Here is a 23920-nt window from a genome sequence, read left to right as displayed (position 1 = left end):
TAGTTGTGGACACACATATGACCGGATGTATCCGGACGTATGTGTCAAAATATTTTTCCTTCATAATTACCAAAGAAGGTACAAAAGTACTAGAGACAGAGAAAAGAAACAAGAGCTCTCTCTCATGGGGGTCTCATCGATAAAGATATGGAGAAAAACAATGAAAACCATGGCCACTGGTTTCCTCATGATCTAACCCATTTGCAGTAACCTCAGTGATTACACTAGAGCCACAAGAGGAAGAGGAGGAGGAGCTGGGGCCTCCACCATCATCGTTCAACTCTCTCCTGTTCATGAAATCATTTGCTCTTGGCTGACTAATCTCTTCTTCGTCTTGTTTCTCTGTGCTTCCTTTCTTCAAGAATACGCGACAGAGGAACCAGTCTCCCATTTGCACCAAATCATTGTTCTGCGAATACCAAATCAGAAAGTCGAAAAAGTTCAAAACATAAAATCGATCGAGAGCTTTATGTTTTTGTTTAGAGTCAAGAACTGGATTGGTTTGGACTTTGGATTACTATTTACGCGAGTATGAGCAAATTATTATCCTACTTCTGGTGCTCCCGACTAATGAGAACGTGCATAAAAGAATAGATCGAGCTGACTTTGGCTCTGCCCATCCCATGACGGGGTACTAGGAGCAATTTTGTTCAAAATCGTTGTTGTTTGGTCCTTTTGCGATTTTTGTTTTGCTGCGAATCGAATATTATATATTTTGAATGAACTTGTTTTAACAATTTCGGTTCGGTGATCATTTTTCGTTATGGCATCGTTTGTTAGATATCTGTATAAGGCTACCTTAGTTGAATTATTACAACTTGTAGTTCCAGAATTGACGAGGCGATATTCATGCATGATCCAATCGGTCCTGGATCCACCGGGAGGCTTCCCTGTATGGAAAACCAGAGTCTTCCTCAACCCCATTGTGTCTTTTGATCTTTTTGGACATGTAATCCGTTTATCTGAGCCAGTTGCTTTCCAATAACCAGAGCTGGTTGCCCTGTTGGCTCTGGTTCCGTTCTGGTACTTGGCTTCCTTTCTGGTGAAGAAGTATCTATCCTCTTCCCCGTCGCCTGCACAAATGTCGAACAAGCATCGAGTTTAACGAACAGATTAAATGATAGTTAACCTTCAAATGAGATTCTGAATGTTCTTTTGTGAGTTTAGGCCTCCTTTTTGGTTACTTTGATGCTTTCCTCCTCCTTGGGGTGGCTGCCCGTTTGCGGTGTATGATTTTCGTATCAATCAAAGTACCCTCTAAAGATTGACAAAAAAAAAAAACCCCTTCAAATGTGACCGGGATGAAAACACGAGTCCCTATGGAAGAAATGACTAATATTAAGCACCCCTTTTTTAAATTCGGTATCTGATCACCTAATAAACCCGACTAGCATTATAGAGGTCACGGAAGATATATATATATATATATATATATATATATATAATGTGTATGGTCCAGATTCAAATATGATGTATGCGTTGGTCCAGATTCGAATATGAAGTGGTTGTGGACCACATCGAATCGTGAATATAAGGCACACATTTCATTGATCGACTCCGGACATTAGATTTCTTCACGGGCGTTCTAGCAATGTCGTCACTAGCGCTAGGTGCCAAGATTTTTTTTAGAGTCTTAGGCCGAACGCTAGATGAACCCTGTTCTCATTGGGTTGGACGAGCTGGTGGAACGGGCTAAAGCGAATTGTGGAATGTTTTCGGCAAGCCTAACCGACAGGCGAAATGGCCGGCCTAATGGTTAAGCCGCCACTAATTGTTGTGGCCAACTAAGTGATGCAATAAGAGGGAAAAAAAAAACCCAAGAATTGTTAGGATGGTGAATGCAAATGAAGTACTCTAGTTATGCATATTAGGATTCCTACTAAGTACGAAAATATGGGTTGGTTCAATCGAATGGACCACACCTGGCAAATCCCAAGGGTCATAGTTGCAAACACTGATCTCGGGGACGACCGAAGCAGGCAAAGGGAAGGACAACGTTTTCCGGGTCAGGTACTGGAACACGATTTCTTCGTCGGTGGGCTGGAATCGGAATCCCGGTGGCAGTTTTCGAGCTCCGTTTTGGACAAAATTGAGCTTGTCCATACGCTAAAACTTGTAGTAGTACTGGAAACTAACTAACTTGATCAACTAATGACCAGATAGAGCAGAATGTGAAGAGTTGTTGGGTATGGATGAGCTAGGGAGAAGGGGGGAAATGGGGATGTGGTTTAGAGCTCGAGATGGTTCATTTATAGGTAGGAGGAAGTGGACTGGGTGAGATGGAGAGGGACTAAAAAAATATCAAGCTATAGGTTAGGAGTAATAAGTTGTTTTCAGAAATTAAGTTTGTGAATGTTGATACTTGATAAATTAGCCTAGGTGGTCCTTTACAAAATGAATGTCTCCGATCCTCTTTGTGTGTGACTCAATGTGAACTCGCCCATTTTGAATATTTTTGGTCCCCGGAATTTGTACACGTAGAGTTATTAATAGGAAAATATATAGATGATGAACACGTGATAATTTTTTTGTTTGAACGCATATAGTCGAGGTGCACAAATTTGGCCAATTAACTGGTTATTAATAAATACATACTTTAAACATTGTTACTATATGATCACGGATGCTAAGATTATGTTGGTGTGATTGTGCTTAATTACAACTAGATCCTATTTTACGGTTACAAAAAAATTATTGCCGGCCATTATATCAAATTTCTGAATCCGCCACTGGCTATTGCGGTGGTTGACTACTTCCGTTGCCAACCGTATATGAATGATGAATCTAGCTAAACCACGCTACAAGAAAAATGGTCATTCCCGGCATTTTTATTAATGCCGGAAAAGCCACTATTACCGGCATTTCAAGAAATGCCGAAAAAAAGTAATTATTACCGGCGTTTGTTTAAAAAAATATCGGTAAAAGTCGAGTTTTCCACCAAAATAATACCGCCAAACTATTACCGGCATTTGTTGAAAAAAATGCCGGGAAAAATCTTCGTATAATATAAATATTTTTCATCGCGCAAGGTGAACCAATATGGTTGCTAGCCCAGTTGATAGCCTCACTCGCGCGCGAGGCCAAGGTCACGAGTTCAAATCTTGGGGGAAGCAATTTCTCCACAAAACTTGCGCGACACATGGGTGCCACGCAAGCGCGAGGTGGGTGACACGTGGCGGACACGTGGCATTTTGTCTTATATGGTGCAATTTTTCCTGACATTTGTACAAATGCCGCAAATAAGTCCAACTATTCCCAGCATTTATAGAGACCTTTCCCGGCATTTGTACCTTTACCGACACAATTCTAGACGGCATTTGTAATAAATGCCGGTAATACTCTTTACCGGCATTTTTTGAACTTTTAACGACGTTTGTGAAATGCCGGGAAAAGCAAAATTTCTTGTAGTGCCATAACGTTAACCACAAGCAACTAGAAAAACCAATTCTTAGAATTGCAGTTGCATGCATTGATGTGGCTTTTTAACCATTATAAACTATGGACGTGAGAAAAGTGATCAGTCTCAAACAATATTAACTTTATTCAGCAAAACACTCTACGAGATTACAAAAGCCGAACTCGAGGAGTACTTTCGTAACATAACTTCAAATTAATATTTTTAGAGAAAATGTGTTTTTCGAAGTTATTGTTTTGCATACCGGATCGATAATCATCTTTTTAGAACGGGAGGAGTAACATAATAGAATACATGAATATTATAAGCTTAAAATGTCGGGGCATGGCATGTAGGTACGTATATATACATATGGGACGTGCCACTTCCAATTAATCATAGTAAAAGTTGAGCAAGTGACACGTCGGTGACACGATGTGACTTCATGATATAAAAAACACATTTCAAGAGAAAATTTACAACAAACTTATTGCTTGTGCCTCGTGTAGTGTCTTTTTTGATGGATCATCTCTTAGGAATGTAGAAACAATGTTAGCGTTTATTTTTGTGCCAAGTTAGTGTTGATTTTTCTTACTTTGGGGTGTTTATACTAGTGTTAATGACAACTCAAATCACAATAATACATAGCTATTAAATTTTACCATGCATGTCCCCAGCTGTGCCCAAGTTCATCAAGAATTGTCGTGTTCTATATCTGTATTTATGTTTGTGTCTGTATCTGTGTCCATGTGCGTGCTTCGTGTTTTTTCCTTTGAAAGGGATGTGCGTGCTCCTTAGGGTATGAAAATTGCAACCAACTTCCCCTACTTTTCATTAATGTCAGGGGTGTTAGTTGAACACAAGGATTTGTTAATAACTTAATATAAAGGAAAAAGAAGGAAGGAAGGAGGAAGAACACTAAAGGGCCTCACCAGTGACTCAGCAGCATGCATTAGAAATTCACTTGGTTATATAGCGGCGCCTTCCTCTTTCCCTCCAAATGTGCGTACGTACGTAATTTACTCCTTTATTTTCTTTCTTTTTACCTCGGCTGTCGGGAGTGTCCAGACCAGTTTACGCGCACAAGTTCGATCAAGACAGACCGTCCATGCTGGGACTAAGGGATTAACAAGAAATTACTCTTCTCGCCCCTGACCCCGTGAATCAAACCATAATCAGTTATGTGGGGAGCAAATTAACCCACTGACCAACCGGACTAATCCTTTTGGGCTCCTTTATTTTCTTCTGTAAGTGCAATTCCTTTCTTTTTGCTTCGTCCTTAACTTTAAAAGATCGACTTTGGGATTGTGGTTTCTTTTAGATGGTGGCTTTCTGACTATGTTGAATGATAATTTGCTCTAAAGCAGATAAAGGTCTGATTATATATATGGAAGAAACTGTAAATTAGCAGTGAAGAAACATATGGTTTTCTTTGCAAGTAATTAAACGCTCTTGATTTCCAAGGTGAAAATGATATCCTGGAAGATTACATTCAAGTACTGAGCAATTCAGTCAAGTACTTAATTTTCCAACTCAGAATCTTCGGAGTAGTTAGAATTATGGAGGGTAAAAACAAAAGGAGAAAATCTTTTTCCCGGCTCCGCCGTGAATAGTTGTGTACGACGCTAATCGCGACCGTCCCAAATTGTTATGGACGGTTCGGATGTTAATAAAACTCTTTCGGAGAAAAGGCGGAGCCGTGAATAAGTTTCTCTTTATACGAAAGATATTGACAACAGGTGGAGTAGTCTCTTACGCTATATATATAAATCAAGTTTGGGAGATTTAGAAAAAGCAACGCGAGACAAGTCAAATTAACACGTCTAAATTAGTTCATATATACTAGCTAACACATGCATGACTTAATCGATTTTCAAGACAAGTATAATATGGGTACTGGCAGGATCAACCAAGTAGCTACATTTTCTTTTGCGACGCGGGCCAGCACTACACAAGCCCATTGAGTATCCGATCGATACGCAAAGATGGGCGGGCACAACTCATGTTGCCCGTAATGAGCGAAGATTTTCGGGTAAAGTACAGTCAAGTCACATGCAAGCTTCATACCCACATGGAGTGTAAGTTTCCACATCAGAGAATACGAGTAGCAAACTATGGTCAAGCTGGTCACTGCATGCATTATGCATATGTACCTTAGTAACGCATGGAAGTATAGAGAACAAGAAAAACAAAGGAGAAATAGACTCAAATAGAAGCTTGACCCGTTTGGCCGTTAGTCATTCATACATTGCTGATCAAATATCGTGTTAGAATTTTTGAAAAGCGCGCAACCTAGAACCAATTGATTACGGGTAGAGTAGCATCTTAACTCGATTAACCGAAGTCAATTGGATTGCTTAGGAAAACCACGCGAGACAGGTATAGGATTCTTTCCAACTATATATAACGAGGTGTTAGTGCATGGTTTTGGACAGCCTGCAAGTCCTTGTTGACATTTATTTGCCTCTTGTCTATCACGTTTAAGCAGGGTTAGAAAAACCAAAAGTTTGATGTATATAATCTAGAGACCGCTCTATCTATTAATAATTTTTCAATTGATAACATTTGAATTATAACCAGGGTACGTAATTAGTGTTTGATAGATCGATATATGTTGTTGGACCAATTTCTTAATAGCTTTTAGGGCTATTGGTAACTTAACACGGTATCAAAGCTCAGGTTGTGAGAGATCTTGGATTCAAGATTCTCTTCGCATTAATTTGTTCCTAATTTGCATTTTGCTTCTTTCCATCCATCTCTGTTTTGTTATATCTATAAAAATTTGCATCTTCACGTATGTGTAAGACGGGGTTGCAGGTGATGGAGGGTGTTATAGATAACATGATAAACATTGTCAGACCATTTTCTAATAGATTTTTGGAAGTACTACTGATAATTAACTTGGGTATTCTTTTGGCCTTAACTTAAACTTAAAATGAGAATTTTGTCCTTATTTGAATTTAATTTTTCCCCATTTGTTAATTTTGCGCCAAACTTTTGTGGGTTATTGATTCGTTTAGACGAGACGAATGAGAAAAGTACCGATTCCTCTCGTTGAGACGAATCAATAGCCGATAAAAATTTAGCGCAAAATTAACAAATGCGAAAAAAATCAAATAAGGACAAAATTCTCATTTTAAGTTTAAGTTAAGGCCAAAAGAATACCCAAGTTTGCATTAAAACTGACAGGTGACGTGTGAATGACATCGTCACACCTAAGGTTAGGTTTTTGAAGACAAACTTTTTTTCGCAGATTGATGCCTTTCTCTTTTGGTTTGGGAGGAGGGGGGGTTGCGGTGCCTTGAGAGACAGCAGCCTGCTGTTCCGGGGAAAAACAATATCATCCCGAGCCCGGAAACTTGATCCGAAACGTTCACTTGAAAAATCTCAGCGCTTACTATGGCCCTATTAAAAATCAAGTCAATCGAGTAGTGAACGAATCATCTGTTTTAAGTGCTGTTAGCAATGTCTAAAATATTTAGCCAAAAATTCAGTCAAAAAAGTGATATGTTCACAAGGTTGTCGATGTTTGATCGACTTGATTTGTTGCAAGGCCATAGTACGTGATGAGATCTTTTAAGCGAACGTTTCGGATCAAGTTTTCGGGCTCGGGACGATATTGTTTTGCCCCGCGACAGCAGGCTGCTGTCCCTCAAGGCACAGCAGCCCTCCCTAAGTCTCTCTTTTGTTGGGGTGATTTGAATAATTATTTGTTTCAAAGGGATCAAAAGCATGGAAAACTTTGTTTAGAAAGAGAAAGCACAAAACCCCTCTAAAAGGGCAAACAGTGGGTAACCAGCTCATTTTGACTATATATATACATACTATATTAAGGAGATTCGGTAGGGTGCTTTCCTTCGCTGTTAAGATGTTGCTTTTGTTGCTCAATGTATTTTATTGGCTCTATGGAATCATAAAGTCAGCTCCCCACACACACACACAAAAAAAGAAGCAACAAATAAATGATTTCATGGCCATTTCAACTCTTCCACTTTTGTGATCAGTATATTTGTAAGAGATTTGTGTTCTTGATTTTCATTCTTGGTTATAACTACTACTACTAAAGTAATTGGGTGACTCTTCATTACATAGAAAGGATATGTCTAATTTCGTACTCGATGATGACTATAACAATTGGTCGAGCAGGAGCATGACAGAAAGTAAAAGATTTACAAACGCAAGCTCGTATGTTCAACTCTCACGGTCAACAACTTTCAGGTTTTGAAATTAGTATAGGTTCGATCGCCTAATCTAGCTTGAATTCTCGATTATTCACAAAAAAGAAAAGAAAAAAAATGATATGGCAATATAACCCTTGAGTTTAATCGCAAAATTCAACAACATAAATTCCAAGAGCCAGAAATAAATCACCACGATTAGATCCGGAGGACGGGATAACATGGAAACTCCCGTAGAGAAAAGAAGCTACAATTTTTAGAGTGGTTTTTAGGTCTCGATTTTACGATAGGTAACCGTACAATTTTTCAAAAAAAATTACTTTGTTTGGTTTCCATCTCAGAAATATTCTCTTGATTTTACAATAAGTACAAGCCCAAATCACTTTGGGATCATCAATCCCATGAAGGCCCATCTAAAAAGGCCTAGTCTTGGTCCAATCCAAAAAGCGATTTTATTACTGGGCCTTAAACCCACTACTCATTCTACCTGGACTGGACCAATCTAAAACATAATGGGCTTCATACCGACATCGACCACAGCTTTCCTCTTCTTCTTCTTTTTCGACGATCTGGGAGCGGCGTCTTTCTAGGGTTTTAGTAGGGTTTCAACTACCTTCTTCGCTCACTACCTTCAATGGACCCTTCTTCTCTAAACTCTGCCGAACTCCAGCACTACATCAACGTTAGTCTCTCTCTCTCTCTCTCTCTCTGCATATATATGTATATATATAACTACATAGTACGTATATATACGTCTCTCTCTCTCTCTCTCTCTCTCTCTCTCTCTCTCTCTCTCTCTCTCTCTCTCTCTGCATATATATGTATCTATATATAAATACATAGTACGTATATATACGTGTATACATGATGATGGATGAATACTGATTGCACGCGTGAGAAGGCGATTTGAAAATCATCATCAAAGATTCAAAATTATACGTACATTACATGAATATGTGCAGGTTCTGTAAGCAGCTCGCTACAAATTAGCATCATCAAATTAACCTATGTTTGTTTACCAATCCCACAGCTATATCCATGGATTGAGACTCTAGGGTTCTGATAATGTTTTGGGTTATCGTAATAAACCGCCAGGATGATAAAAGTCACTGAGATAACTAACCAAACCAAACAAAGCCTTAAGTTCCAATCAATTGGGGTCGGCTACATAGAGGCATTGCACTCCATGATTAGGCCCCATTTCCGCTAAACTACAAGTTGTAGATTACAACTTTTTTGTTGTCCTTATTCAATTTTTTTTGTGTGCGTTGGTTAGTTTTGTGCCAAGAAATCGGAAAATTAAAAAATTATGACACTCAAATTTTTAAGGAAATATACAAGAAAAAGCCTAAAAGTACAAAAAAAAGTTGTCTACAACTTGTAGTTTAGCTGAAATGGGACCTCAAAGAAGGTAACGCCCTAGCATAAGTTGTATACGTAATTGGATTCTTGTAGTAAGGATCTAATAGGGTTTTGTTTTATGCTAGCTGTCAACGACCTAACACACAACTCTCCTCCTTTATCTGGTCTTGAGACTGGCTGTCAGCAACCCATATAACTATACATAGATAAATCCGCAGTTATGTGAATGCTTTAATTTGTTGAAATGAAGTGTCCAAAAAGAAAATTGACCCAATGTGGTAGTTTCATTAATGACTATTGGAAGGTTATTTTAGGGGAAACATGGGTGTAATTGTTGTAATGCCTCCACTTTTTCAGCTATGGCGACTGCTGTATGGTGTTTATGCTTTACTCTTCTTTTGCTTGTGTGAAATTAAATTATCACTTGTCAATTACCATGTTAAAATTATTGAGGGTTACTTTCTCAAATCGTCTTTTGCTATGAAACATCAGCTTTTTATGCTCCAAATGCAATGGAGGTACAGGAGCTTTGTTCAACTGATGTATAAGTTATAACTATGAAAATAGATGTAGAATACAAGGACTCAAGATGGTTACAAAACTGGTTATTCCTTTTGGTGCCCTTTTTTGCATGTGTGGCAGAATCACATCTGTTGAAGAATTAGGGTGCAGCAATGCAGAGATAGATGAGTTTGAAGGCTAGATAAGTAACTTAAGTAACTTTTTGTGAACTTGGAGGCCAGAGCATCATATCTCGAGTTAATGATGTAGGGCAATATAGACTGAAGAGATTTGGTTGTAATGAGGGCCAATTGCAAAAGTAGCGATAACAGGGTGTGTAAATCTGCTATGACGTGTGGATTTGTTTGATCAAAACACAAAAAGGAAATCTTCTACGACTCTAATATTTGGTTGATGGTATATTGGCAGAGAAACCCAAACCTGGTTTTCTCAAAGGTGTTGGTTAGGCTTTCTGATATAATGGCAGGAATGTCCTTGACAGAAGAATGTAGGAACATTTGTAGTGAACCTCAAATGTGGAATGCCTGTTAGATTGTGTAGGTCGTCACATCTTCCTTAAATATTTAGATTTCAGTGGACAAAGTTACATTGAAGAGCTGTCAAAGGAGAACACCAAGGTGTCATCTCCAAATGTCCGTTCAAAGCTGAATGGGGGATGAATATGATGGCTCCAGATGAGCTTAGGCACTTTTTTATTTAGATTGGTAACTTCGGTAAGCGTTTTAGGATGAAAATGAATTTTAGTGAAGCAATGGGGGTGTGTATAAACTTTGAAGAAATTTTACATACACCACCTGTTGCTTTGTAATTTCCATACACTCAAAAATCTGACTGACCCAGCAGATAGAGAAGCTACCGACCAACAAACTTCATGCAATGGATTGTTTTTGTTCTGTGTTGCGGCTTACTGAGAGACTGATTGCTTCTGACTATTTTAGTGTTTTAATTTCTGAACCGATGCAGAAAGAGAAAGAAAAGGCTATGGTTAATGAAATGGTGGCAAAGCTTACAAGCGTGTGCTGGGACAAATGCGTCACAAGTACTCCTGGAAGCAAGTTCAGCTCCAGCGAATCGTCTTGCCTCTCAAACTGTGCTCAGCGCTATCTTGATATGAGTCTAATTATCATGAAACGCTTTCAGTCCATGAATTCCATGCACTGAAGGCCGCAGACATTGTCTCCCATCTTCTCCCCGGATTTAAAGATAATGGCTTCTATTCATTTCATGTTAAACAGTTGAAAGTTTTTTGTATTGCAGTACTACTAAAGCCTCCTGTTTTATTTAAATATTTTAGCACTCAGAGATAAGTATACTTCTTGATCAACTTTTACTGTTTTACATGCTACTCGGAATGATGTTTCTGTTCTGTATTTGATTTAGTTTCCCACATTTGCAGAATCTTTCTACAAACAGGTTTGTTAGAGACAAGTTTAGCTTTTTGATTAAATTGTACTCCTTCCTTCCCCAAATAATAGTTCAGTATTTCATTTTGGGCTGTTCATTTTGAAAAGTTAACGAGTAAACGTTTGAGGATAATTTTGGAAAATGAACGTAAAAGTTTATATGAAATGTGTAATGATGATGTCTTTTTAATAAATTGGAATTACGAAAATGGAGGGAGTATAAAACAAAAAATTAAATATAAGCCTAGGCGTTTATTGGAAACAAAGAATTCTAACCTCTCGAGTCATAAGCCTCAAGCTGGGTTCTGTGTTGCACAAACCCTGGAATTCCACAGAGTTAGGAACAACCTCAATCTTTTGTTCCTCTGAGAAATCATGGACTGCTTCACCCATCTTCTGCTTAAAGTTGTAGTATGAGCCTGTCACGAACAACACCAGTGAGTCCAACTTATCATGCACGCGAGCTTAGAGTGCAGTGATTGCCCTAGCAGAGGGGTATGGCATAGGAGTAATACGTTCGGATGGTTAAGAAGTATGTCTACCCCGCTCTGTTTTAAGTATCAGGGTGGTAGGCTTAGAAGGGCTCGAACATACAATATAACCGTTAGTGGTACGTTTCAACAGATTAAACTATAAGCTCCTACGGATCTCCACATGCAATTCACCATTTGAATTTTATTCTGAAACTAAATCAATCTTCTCAACACTTCGAAATTGTTGCTCACAATCACCACCTATGACCATCCACTTCACCCAATTTCCCCCCTCTCACCCAAAGCTGAAGCGAACATAAATCAAAAACATGAACGAAAGAAACCCACCAGAACTCCATATTTGAACGCAACAAGCTTGTATTTTGTTGGAAGGACTGGGAGGTTCCAGTGAAAGGAAGCTCAAGAAAACTGAATTTCTCTTTGGTAGCATTGAAGCTGAGGATCATGCCAAGCCCATCAACCCAAAGCAGCGAGTTATTACACTGCACTGCGGGCCATGCAAGGGAACGGTAATTCCAGCCTCAAAAGTTCCACTTTCCTGTTTCTGAGGGAAACATTTCCATGAATGTGAAAGCGTTAAGCTTGGGATTTTCATGGCTTTGTAGTGCCCAAACTTCCGGATAATGAAGAAACCTGTCGAGTACAAGTCCAAGGGGCATTTGCTTTCTTGAAGCAATGTTGATTCTCTAGTGATGCATAAAGAAACAGTAACGGGTGAAGAGGAAAACTGAGCGATCTGTCTACGCATTAGGAGCCTCTTGTTTTGGTGTTCTTACCAGAAAGTTTGAGATTAGCAAACCCAATTAGGTTTGGTAAGTCCATTGTGGTGCTGCGAAAACAAGCCAGCCAACAGGGATGGCCGGTAGGGCAATTTTAATATGTGCCCGCGGAGGAAACCTGGATTGTTGATCAAACATCCAAGTTTCCCACAGAAGCAACAGGGCCAAGGCTCAAGTGCTAAAAGGAAAGGAGAAACACAGACTCGAATTCATTCTTCAGTTGGGATAAAATATTCACACTGAGAGCAGGACAAGCTTCAAAAAAAGAAACAGAAGAAAAAATAGCCATAGAAGAAACAAACATCATAGCATTTCCAGAGTCATATACACATAAAAGCACAAAGTAACAATGGCTAGCATCAACTTTTAAAAACCAATTTTCTCTTATGGTTCTTTTAACTCGTGGTTAACTCCACTTTATATTCTTATTTTACAAAGATGAAAGAGTTCATCTGTTATTGACTACACTCTGTCAAATTCCCTCCATTTACTCCACTGATCCGATTCGAGTCCCCAGCTTGAGATGAAATGGTGAGAATTTCGCTTGGTAGGTCCCAACTCCCACTTCTCCTTCCCCAACTGGATCGCCTTGGAAGAAGCGTATTTTGAACCTCTGCACTTTCAGCAAGAAGATTCCTGCTTAAATCAGGTGCAGGAGATGCATTGTCAAATTCACTCTCCTTGGCCTCATCACTGCTGAATTGTCCTTCGAGATCATTATCGTCGACAGCACTGTTATCCCAACCGGGCTTTCTTCCCATTTCCATATCAACCATGTTTTTTTGCATGTACGGGCCAGAAAAGCTGCTACTCACCGTACGAGACGGAATTTCCTGCTCCTTTGGCACCTTTGCCCTGAATTTGTTCTTAGAAGGAGGAATACTGGTCCAGAAAATCTCTTTGAAATTCCCAATCACCCCTCTGTTATATGGGTTGTCTCTGCGTTCGTATCGGTATCTAAAGTTTTCGTAAGTGGACTGCAAAAGTACATAAAAGGAGATCTCTAAGAATCTGATGACAAGACAGAGGAAGTTCAGTAAACACTTTTCAATGCGTCCATTTTGACAATACCTCCACTTTCAATGATGCAAAGAAAGCGGGTCCCTCCAAAAGTAACCCTATTCATATGTAAAAGTGCGATGATTCTATGGGACCAAGACCCTCTCCACCAATGAGAGTGAGGGTGTTGTTCACCCTCGCTGGATGAAGGTGAACAAAATCGTTATCCTTATCACTAGTAAAAGCATGCCACGAAATGGTTCAAACAAAAATATCGACAGGATATGAAATACTCATGTCCGTGTGTAGCGATACAATAAGAAATTGGTCATCCAAGTGATACCAAAGGATAAAGGATGTTGTCATTATTTAGAAAGAGTGGTGTTTACCTGGTTTGTACTGATGAGGTAAAGATGAAATATAGTTAGGCCACCAACGAACCAGACTGCTATGAAGGTGTAAATTATGAGTGCAATGGAAGCAGGAGTCTTAATCATCGCTTTCCAGATTGATGTTCTCTCACTATCCATGATCCTGATGATGTAAAACCAGCAAAACCCAAACACATATATGCAAAGAAGGGTTGATGAGGAGACAAACATGAAGAAGAATCGGTAATTTCTCTGCAGCCAGAATGAATGGAAATTCAGATTCAACACCACATTAATAAAATCAGCTAATTTATAAATCCTCAGCAAATGTATGAAAGAACTTTCAGATGTCTAAAGAAAAGTATGTAGATAAAGTAGTTTGCTTATTAGAGAACAAGCTAATGGTTATAGAAAAGCCAAATCGACCTGAATACTGTCTCAATTACGTGATGTAAAAGAAAAACTGAACAAGGCCAGTGGCCAGAAATGGTCATTTGAGCTTTTCTTCTCTATTCCTTTTCCTTTACAATACAATTTTGTTGTATTGAGTTCTCTTTTGGATTCTACATGCGTTGGTTCTCTAAGATGCAAACTTTCTCAGCCTTGAGATTTCATTCGGATCCTTGTCTTTGTTACATTACCAGGTACAAACTATGTAGAATGGAGAACTCCATGTTTGTTCATATTGACCGATTAAACAACTAGAATCTGAAAATTAAACATCAGCTATTTACAATATAACTATAAAAAAAAAAAAAAAAACCTCTGCGCTGTCTAGTCCTATTAATGATTGTCTAAGAGGGCTAGTTAAACGGAAAAAGCAAATATAATATATACAGTTTGTTTCAAAAGGGGGTCCTCATTTTAGTTAAAATGCCGACCACCCTTTCCCGATCAAATTTTGATAATCCGAGCCGCTCATTGTGTTCAGACCGTGATTTTAAGGGTACCCGCGAGAAATCGGCAAAAAAAATGACCGGAAAGGGCTTCACCCGAACAGTTTTTTATTGAACGGTTCAAATAAAAACTGCTTAAATCAAGCCCTTTCCGGTCATTTTTTTCGCAGATTTCTCGCGGGTACCCTTAAAATTATGTTCTGATCACATTGAGCGGCTCGGATCATTGAAATTTGATCGGGAAAGGGGAGAAATGGGGAGGTCTGCATTTTAACTAAATGAGGACCCTCTCATGTGAAACGGAGTGATATATATATGAGGTGTTTTTTTGGGTGTCCCCGGAACCGCCCCGTATATATATATATATAACATAGTAATGGTGGGCCCAAGAAAATAAATAATAGTAATCATTACCAATCCAATGCATTGTCCAACCCAAGGGCAGTGATGGTCAAACCGTTCGACACAGTTATTGCATATTGAACAGTGTGAGCAACGAGGAGGTCGATAAAGCATGCAAGTATCACAGTATTTGATCTTCACTGTTATGCCGTTGACAAGTACGTCCTTTACGCGAGGCCAACGAAACTGTGGTGTCCCAACTTCGGCATTTCCGTCATAATTTTCGGGCTCTGGAGGGTGAGCATTACGAGGAACTATACCAGGGTCTCTCCCAGAGGTCATTAGAAGAAGTACTAAGTCCTGCATGTAAATTTTATCTGCTGATATTGTTATTCAGTAAAGGACAACATCATATAGAACAACCACTCCCTGTTACCAAATTTTTGTGTGTCCAAACATGATTTCAGGATAAATCCTGACGTAACAATAGTGCAATCCCCCATTAATGTTAGCAACCGGACAAACAAAAAGAGAACTTGCAAGAATACATGTGACAACCAACTACGGTTTGCAGTCCTTACAGAATACATTGTCAACACTCAAATAACCTAACAGACAAAACGCCATTGCAGAAACTTGTTTAATGCACTTTTTGAAAATGTTACGATACATGAGCAATACGTATCCCTTTCTCGAAACGGTGCACTGAAAATTTTCCACTGGGAAGAACTTGGCAGCATGTACAAATCACACATTTAACTTATAATAAAATAGAAAAGCACATATATCCTAGCAAAGAAGCTCTCTCAATGTTGTTTCCTATCGAGTCCTTGTGAATAAGAATCTTCTTGTAGAACAAATCAACTCTATGTCTCTATATACCAACACACAAGATGCAAAGAATGACTGAGATAAATGGTATGAAACTTTGACTAGGCACCATCTTTCTACTGCTAAGAACCAGACTACCTCCAGGGAAAGGGAGTTGAAGTTTTTGGTCAGCATAACAAATTACATGTCACAATCTTTTTAGATAATGCTAGTTGTTCAAGACCAGATTAACAAACAAGTTTGAATAGTTCTACTGCATTCTAGTATGTCTCAGTTCTGGTTTTTATGACTTCATTCTGTAAGGATAAATTGGAGAAATGGACCCTTGTAGCTGACCGCATGTAATTGAGACGAAGGGTTATTGAGCAAAGTTTATCTGATCAGGCAACTATAACACCATCAATCCTAATTTTATATCTTCTGATATAACCATCTAGATCTGAAGTTAACAGAAGAACCAAATTGAAGTCTTTAAATGACTGGTAAAAATACTAGAACATAATCTGCATCCCAACCAACGCCATAACCCACATTCCAGAATAATAAAGGGAAAGAAAATGTGGCATGACAAGAAATAAGTGGTCGTTCTATTAAATAAGTGATGCCAATAGTGAGCTAGCTTTTTCCAGTTCATTAGAGGTTGAAACAAGTTGTGTCAAACATGATTACTGTCAAGGATTTTTAAGGAAAAAGTTCACCAAACTGTCTAAATAGATAAAACAATAGAAGTAACACATGGGATTGAGAAAAATACTCACCCATAATGTCAATACAACTACAACCACCATTATTAATATTCCCAAATGATGAGAAATGTCCAGGAGTTTTCTGGCAACAAAAACACAGAAAACGGCGACTGGGGCAGCTATAAGGAATATCGTGAAGAAAAGTGAGCTCGCATCAGGTCCAAATATGAATCTCCCCTGAAGAAGAAATACCTAAAAATTGGAAAAACAAACAGTGAGATTGACAGGCAACAAACTCAAGCTTGGAAACTATTATTTAAAAAGTTTAAATCTTTACAACATTGCCATTCTTAGGCACCATCACATTACAATCTGTCAACACAATCTTACTATCCAGCTATACAACAGACGCGGACTACATTTCTTCCTTACCTAGCCCTATCCTTTTACGGCAAGATCACTACAGCAGTCTAAACTACAACAACAGAGTTGCAAAACAAATTGATCGATAATCAGTAAAGAATGTGGGCAGCATGTTAAACCCTAGTGAGCAAGTAAAATCGAAGTAAAAATAGCTCAATTGCTCACACGACATATTAGCCAATCTGCATCTCAACTGCCAGTTGATTGATGCAAAAAGGAATTCACTGATTCTATGGGACCTGTTTAACCCACAGACTTTCCTTTGTTTACAAAAGTAAACAATATCTGGTTTTTCCCAAATAGAACCCTAACTAACAAGCATAAATGGTAAACACACAACTGAGAAGATGTCAATTGCACATCGAAACTTAACAATCAGATGCAGCAAAACAAAAACAAAACAAAAACGATCAAAGAAACTTCCAAAGTATCGACGCAATCCAGGTCTTATAAACCTAAAAACTAAAAATTAGTCTATGCGGCCGACTAGTCGGCGCCTAGGTGCTAGGTGGGGGTCCAACGCCTAGATAAAAATTGTCCTATGCCCCGACTAGTCGGCCGCCTACGGAGCTAGTCGGCCTCTAGGCACCACACACCCCTCTCGCCTAAAACTCTTAGAACACTGCCTAAAATTAACGTAGATTACTTAATAAAATACATAGTATCAAACCCTAATTCAAAATTCTGTTAAAACAAAACCCTAGCTTCAATCCAAGTGAAAAATGAACAAACACACGTGTATCTAATCATCCATACTGAGAAATATGTCGCGCATCTGTTAATATCTACATCCGCAGAGAGTGAAAAACCTCGACTTACGTTGCTTCCTTTCCAGGTCTCGTAAGCGCGGAGCGACGCCGCCGTTGCATCGGCAGTTCCGGTGGCCGAAACCGCACGCTGATGTGGAGGCGGCACTCCATACATCTCTCTCTCTCTAAGATTATTTTTTCAACGCGATAAGGATTAGGACAGATGGATTGAAAAACGCGAAAAAGGGTAAGAAAGGTGGGTCCTTTGGAAGGGTTTGACCAACAGGCTTCCTTAACCGGCGGCAAAAAGGTGAAACAGTCGCCGGCGGCCAAAAAAAACCTAGCTTTATTTCTTCTTCTTCTTCTTCTTCTTCTTCTTGGAATTCACGATTTGAAGGGAACGGCGACAGTCAATGAAGAAGAGAGGTGATATGAGCAAATGGACTGAGTCGTGATGGCGCACACGCTCACGCACGCACTCTGGGTGGTTGTTCTTCTTTGGAAAGACATTCCTTCCCTCTCTCTGTCTCTCTCTCTCTAACTGATTTACGAGGTGTTGCCTGACGTGGCAGTGGGTGATTGGAGGACCTAATCGCAGTCTCACAACGCAGATTTTTAAAAAAAAATTTAAAATTTACGAGACAACCAATCCTGACAAATCAACTAATATAGTAAGAAACAAGTCTGTTATAGGGTGTATGAGATGACCAATCCCGACAAATAAATTAACATAAGAAATAAGTTTGTTACTCCAAGGTACACCTATATGTAGGTAAGAAGATTCGAATTTTTGACTAACTAAACTAGCCTCAGTTGATTTAGATATTTTAAATTGAAAATTGTAATAGGAAAAATTACTGCCGGCGCTCTAACAAGTGGAGTTCCGGTAGTAAATTTTGGAGTGCCAAAATCAAAATCCATTGTTGTATACGAGTAATAATTTGGATAAATTTCACCAACTTCTCGTCAGGTTTCTGACAAAATCAAAGACCGCTTGATGTTTTTGAAATGTCACCGTCATCCACTTAACATTTGTATAATGAGCCATAATGCGGGCATAGGTATTTATAACATCTAGTTAAAAATATTCATAAGATCAAGATAAAAAAAAAATCGTAACTTAAAAATGTTGTGAATCTTTATCCAAACATTATGAATTGCTACACAAAAAGTTATGAATTGCAAGACTATTGCTCTGAATTTTAATGCAAAAATACAACCAACTCAAGACTATTCAATGTGTGTATCGTATACGGACCCAAATAGAAGTGCGTTTTGTAACATTTTTCTATGTACATTTTAATATTAAGAAACGTGATTTATTAAAAGGCGGAGGTTTAATTCATTAATTAGTTCAGTTGGTTTGCAATCATTAAACGCAACTAAGCAAGCCGGCCAGGTAAAACCCCAAGTGCAATTCTTGTGATCACCGGTCAATGTCGTTGAATCAAGCACATGGGCCGGATCCCATAGCATGCAAACCCGACTCAATTTGCAAATCATGAGCACGTTCAAGTTGTATTTCTAAAATTGCGCGTATGTAGAATTTTTGTTACTTACGACTTATGAGATTCATTGGTTCATACATGGAGATCATTCATTGCCTTTGAGTCTAAGGGGCCGTTAATTTCCGTTTTTTGGTTTTGTTCGTATTAATTTCTTATGCTCATTTGTAAGTTTTGTGCTCGGCCGAATCTCTCGGAAAGAAATTTATTGTGAGCTGGGTTCCGAAGATCTTTTTTTTTTGTAAAGTCAGTTTTGGCTTATGAGGCTACGAGCTTTCATAATATTCTGAGAATCAAACTTTGAACGGTCTTGCTATTGTCAGCCTACTGGGCTGACGATAAACACACTAGAAGACAAGAAAAACACATATTTCTATGTACTTTTTATACCCATTAATACACGTCACACACTCACTATTGTCAGCTCATTGGGCTGATTTTAGAATTTTTCAACTTTGAAAGTAGGAAAACACATATTTCTATGTACTTTTTATACCCATTAATACACGTCACATACTCACTATTGTCAGCCCATTGGACTGATTTTAGAATTTTCCAACTTTCGAAAGTAGGTGAGATCAAGGCACCATATTTTAGAAGAATCAAAACACAACCACTACTAATGTTGACCCTGATCATGACTAATCATACCGAGGTTCAGAGTCGTCTTTGGCTAATTCTCTCATTTTTCAATGGTAGCAATGATCAATGATTAGTACAGTAAATGATTGCAAATTAATTAAGACTTTCTTCTGGAATCTTGAATCATTATTTTGAACCAGGCTCAGCCCAAAATGTCAAACTTGGACCTTATTTTGGCCAGCCATGCAAAAATCTCTCTTTGGATTTTACTATTTCTCAATCATCCCATGCCATCACGAGGTTCAACCCAACGGTTTCCCGCGGAATCTAAGGTACGGGCCGGGTCCATGTACGTTTGAGTTTTGGCCGTCTGATCAGATCGGTGAAGGGCTCACCAAACTATACGTACGAAGGGGCGGTGACGGTTCACGAGAGGCTAGATTGCTGATTGTAAGGTTTCAGTCAGTGGTGTAGCTAATAATTAACGATAGTGGGGGTACTTTTTAAACACACTTCAACAAAAAAAAAAATCATAATTAGCAACACCAAAATAATAAAAGAATGCTTGTGCTAAAAATAATTTTAAAAAAAGCTACAGTAACACATTTACTAAGGAAGGTAATAATTTCATAAACTATCAAAATAAATCAATTGTTTGAATTGTCTTAATGGACCAAGTCTAATAGCAGTTAGATACACAATAACTAAAATGTTAATATTTAGCAATCTTGATCCAATCAGAAAAAATGTGCTTTTCTTTTCAAATTTTATGCTTAAACCTCTAATTTCGTCACGTGTTGTGAGTTCTATCGACATAGACAAGATTACTTTCAAAATAGTGAATAATTAATGAAGTATAATGCATATAACCCATAGTTTAGCCACTTACAAATTTGGACATGATGTATTGACGAGTTTCAAATAGTGAGTGGTGACTCTTTTTATTCATTAAACATCTCACTTCACAAGTGTAGTGGAATTCTTGTAATATTGGAAACAAAAAGTTTAGAATGAAATATATACAAAATGTATTAAAGTAATTAAACAAAGAATAATTTAAGAAGCCAATTACAAGGAAAAAATACAAAATCTGAAAAAAAAAAAAAAAAGAAGAAGAAGAAGAAGAAGAAGAGTATTCAGTGGGGGCGCATGCCTCCGCTCGTCCTCAAGTGGCTCTGCCACTGGTGTTGGTTAAGGTGAATTGGTACGATGAACAAATTTAGCCGATTGAGAAGGAAAGGGGGCGTCTCTATTTCGGATTTCGAAAGGCTTCCTCGAGAAGAGCTAAACAATACCCTCATCTCCAATGTAACCACAAAATTCGTTTCTCTCTAATACTTAATGAATGACATGAAAGTTTTACTCAATTTGACGTGACTAAGAGATCCAAGAAAGTGTAAATACGAACTAGAAAAGACTAAAGAGTAGGAGCTTTTATTGGTTATTGATATACCCGTACAAGAGGAAACGCTTATAAAGCCACATATAAGCATATATAACAAGCTAGATGTAGCTAGTGAAGTACATATCGAGTACTTATTCCACCGGTTACAAGTACGTAAGAAAGATAAACACAATTTAACACTCCCATCTGCCCCTCTCAAGCGCGAATCTTCGATCACGAACTAACTTACGGGCTTCAGTATTGCGCAATTCTTGATTTTTTTAACCAAACTCGAAAGAGGCAACTCTCTGTGCGTACTCTGGTTCATCTGGTGAATGACAAATTTCTCGTTTGTCTCTTTAATTTCAGACGAATCGGCCGAAGGCATCTCAAGAACTATGTTGGGGCCAGCGTTTTGTTGTTTTTCCTCTTCTGGGACTTTGATGCAGTACTTGTAGAATGCATAAAGAATCATTTGCACTATCCCAAAAGCAAATCCAAGAATGTTTGGAAGCTACACAAAATTCCCCAAAAAAAAAAAAAAAAGGAAAAAGGAATTAGAAACATTGATAATATAGATCATTTATTTCGTACGTAGTTGATTTTGCTTGATATGATTTTAGAGAGATATGGAGCTCACATAGATGTAGAAGTCATTTTTCAGAAACCCGTAAAAGAACCACGCCACAGCATTCAGCGTGAGGAAAAAAGATAGAGAGAATGGCATGAACTCCACGCTTTTGGTACGTATGACCGTTCTCTGCATTAATTGCAAAACAATAGAGTTCAACGTAAGATCGATGTAGGAAAACAATAGAGAATTGCGGCCGTCGCCCGGGGAGAAAGCAATAGAAAGATTTTGTTGCATATCTTGAGTAGTACTCTTACCATAACGCTCAAAGGTGCCACAAACACACCCACACCAAAACAAAGACCTATCCATCCAAGTAGTTGGACTCGGTTGGGTCCTTTGGTGAAGAAATAGGAGAAACCGGCAATTAAAGAAAATCCCCCAAGGTTGAAGAAACCAAGTATCTTCAAAGTCGTCATCTGCACCAACAATATTCCCCCTCCGTATTTCAATTCGAAACTAAGCAAAGAATCGAAATAAATAAATAAATTTCAAGGGCGACGTAGTTAATAGAGTAAATTTTAGCATACCCTGACACTCGCTGGTGCATATGCAATGTAGATCGCGATGTATGTTATCTCCAGAACACAACCGACCGAGTTGATTGTGATAATAGGCATAGAATTTGTCTTGACAAACGCGTAGTATATCCAAAGCATGCAACTGAAGAGTGCAACCAAATATGGGATTGATTCATATCCTTGGGAAGATTTTTTCTTCACAATCGTATAAAATGTCGGCCTGCAAAGAAATACGAGTACATTTCTCATTAGTCACCATATGCCTAGCTACCAAATTGAATATATATACCAACTATTGAGGAAGATCAAATTAAACGATGAACTTACACCGGGGCAAGGAATACCATGAAGGCGATAATGTTACCTGCAATAGGTTTTTAATAGAAATGAGTAAGTTCTTAGCGTAATAGCGAATATAGTCTTCCATCAAAGATGGATCGAGGTGAAAGAGAAGAAAGAAAAGAAGATCGATATTGAAAATTAAGAGGAAGAATAGTAACATATGGAGGATCAATTTTCATATATCCCCAAATTTTACTCACATTTTTTATTTATCTATGTCTATGGACAGAGTCAGGATTTTTACTTAGGGAGAGCAAATATTCACAATAAAAAAAATACAATAAAGAGAGACAACAATGTGAACTTTAATTAACTCAAAAAAAAAAAAAAAACAAAATAACATGCACCAATGCGTATCAACCTTAAACATGTTTCTTATACTTACCAACTTAGATTGCAAAAGTATTAACGTTTCTCTACTCCTATCTACTAAAATTAGGCATATATATTTGATTAACTGACAATATTTATTTTATTTTAGCCCATAACTTTAAGTAATTGTTGTTGGTATTCTTATTTTTTTCAAAAGATTGTAATTAAACCTCAAAAAATATTAAAGCTATTACTATTACTCCTATTTTAACAAAAAAAACGGAGAGGGGTGGGCTATATCTCTAAGGAAGTGGGGCTATATATATGATGATAATTTTTTTTTCAATGTTATAGAGGGGGAGGGGGTGTTTCCTTTTTTTTCCCTCAATTCATTCAAGAGATTATGCTAATGAACTTACTATTGAATCAAATGAGTTAAAAGACGATCCTTACTAGCCCCATCTAACTCTATCCTAGCGCCTATGGATAGCATTGTATCGTAGTTATCAATCATTGTTGTACTAGGGGTAATCTGCCCTTGGAAGAAAATTGCAAACACACACCGTTTCTCGCATTCCATTTCCAATAAGTAATTTCCAAGGAAAAGAAAAAGAAGATGATTTTTTTTCCTCGATCAATATTAAAAAGGGAGCGACGCCTAGCTCATGTAATGCTAGGTAAGAGAGACGACTAACACGCGTCTGGCATGACAAAAGATGAATAAGTGAGTTTTCAAATGGATGTAAATTCACCTAAAATACCACTGATAAAAACCCATGGGTCATCCATCGATAAAATGGCCATCTCTAGACCTCTTTCGCACTCAAAGGGTCGAAGATTGAGAGAAATAAGTAGGACACTTAAGGGTACCCTGTCTAGCTAGCTCACTGTATCTTTGAATTAGCAATGCTGTAATTCTCAGAGCTTAAGGGCATTCCATATTTATAGGGAGTGAAAGATTACTGCAAGAATGCTTAATGAACATTGGGAAAACAGAAAATCTTATTTGCGGGCTGATCTGTAAAGAAGGCTTTACGGAGGTCAATCGCGCACGTTGAAAGTGTTTTAGGACGGTCTGGATTGAAAATCCATTACGACCAGTAACAATTAATTATGACCGGTCATAATTGAAAAAGGATCTCAACCATTAATTGCTCGAATAGATCGCTGAGATTGCGCCGGCTCACGGAGCCTCCATGAATAAGTTTATCTCT

The 23920-nt window shown here is 38.2% G+C and overlaps 4 protein-coding genes across 4 annotated transcripts; 1 reads left to right on the top strand and 3 right to left on the bottom strand.

Annotated features, from left to right (window-relative positions):
* On the bottom strand, nt 1-2230 carry LOC131335220 (NAC domain-containing protein 83-like). The gene is made up of 3 exons (XM_058370479.1): nt 1923-2230; nt 799-1073; nt 1-409 (listed from the first exon to the last, which is right to left on the bottom strand). The coding sequence occupies exons 1-3, from the start codon at nt 2101-2103 to the stop codon at nt 134-136; spliced, it is 732 nt and encodes a 243-aa protein (XP_058226462.1). The 5' UTR covers nt 2104-2230; the 3' UTR covers nt 1-133.
* A 5841-nt stretch (nt 2231-8071) lies between these two features.
* Nucleotides 8072-10780, top strand: LOC131335218 (mitochondrial import inner membrane translocase subunit TIM8-like). Its single transcript, XM_058370478.1, has 2 exons — nt 8072-8254; nt 10420-10780. The coding sequence occupies exons 1-2, from the start codon at nt 8207-8209 to the stop codon at nt 10615-10617; spliced, it is 246 nt and encodes an 81-aa protein (XP_058226461.1). The 5' UTR covers nt 8072-8206; the 3' UTR covers nt 10618-10780.
* Nucleotides 10781-12394: 1614 nt separating this feature from the next.
* Nucleotides 12395-17995, bottom strand: LOC131335217 (probable protein S-acyltransferase 7). Its single transcript, XM_058370477.1, has 5 exons — nt 17500-17995; nt 16330-16509; nt 14813-15100; nt 13521-13754; nt 12395-13109 (listed from the first exon to the last, which is right to left on the bottom strand). Exons 1-5 carry the CDS (start codon nt 17602-17604, stop codon nt 12588-12590), a joined length of 1329 nt encoding a protein of 442 aa, XP_058226460.1. The 5' UTR covers nt 17605-17995; the 3' UTR covers nt 12395-12587.
* Nucleotides 17996-20921: 2926 nt separating this feature from the next.
* LOC131335216 (bidirectional sugar transporter NEC1-like) lies at nt 20922-23626 on the bottom strand. The gene is made up of 6 exons (XM_058370476.1): nt 23459-23626; nt 22380-22416; nt 22062-22272; nt 21789-21950; nt 21541-21660; nt 20922-21414 (listed from the first exon to the last, which is right to left on the bottom strand). The coding sequence occupies exons 1-6, from the start codon at nt 23508-23510 to the stop codon at nt 21142-21144; spliced, it is 855 nt and encodes a 284-aa protein (XP_058226459.1). The 5' UTR covers nt 23511-23626; the 3' UTR covers nt 20922-21141.
* Between the last annotated feature and the right edge of the window lie 294 nt (nt 23627-23920).

The sequence above is a fragment of the Rhododendron vialii genome, chromosome 8a (assembly GCF_030253575.1).
Source record: "Rhododendron vialii isolate Sample 1 chromosome 8a, ASM3025357v1".
Taxonomy (NCBI): Eukaryota; Viridiplantae; Streptophyta; class Magnoliopsida; order Ericales; family Ericaceae; genus Rhododendron; species Rhododendron vialii.
This window is presented reverse-complemented; position numbering and strand designations above follow the sequence as displayed.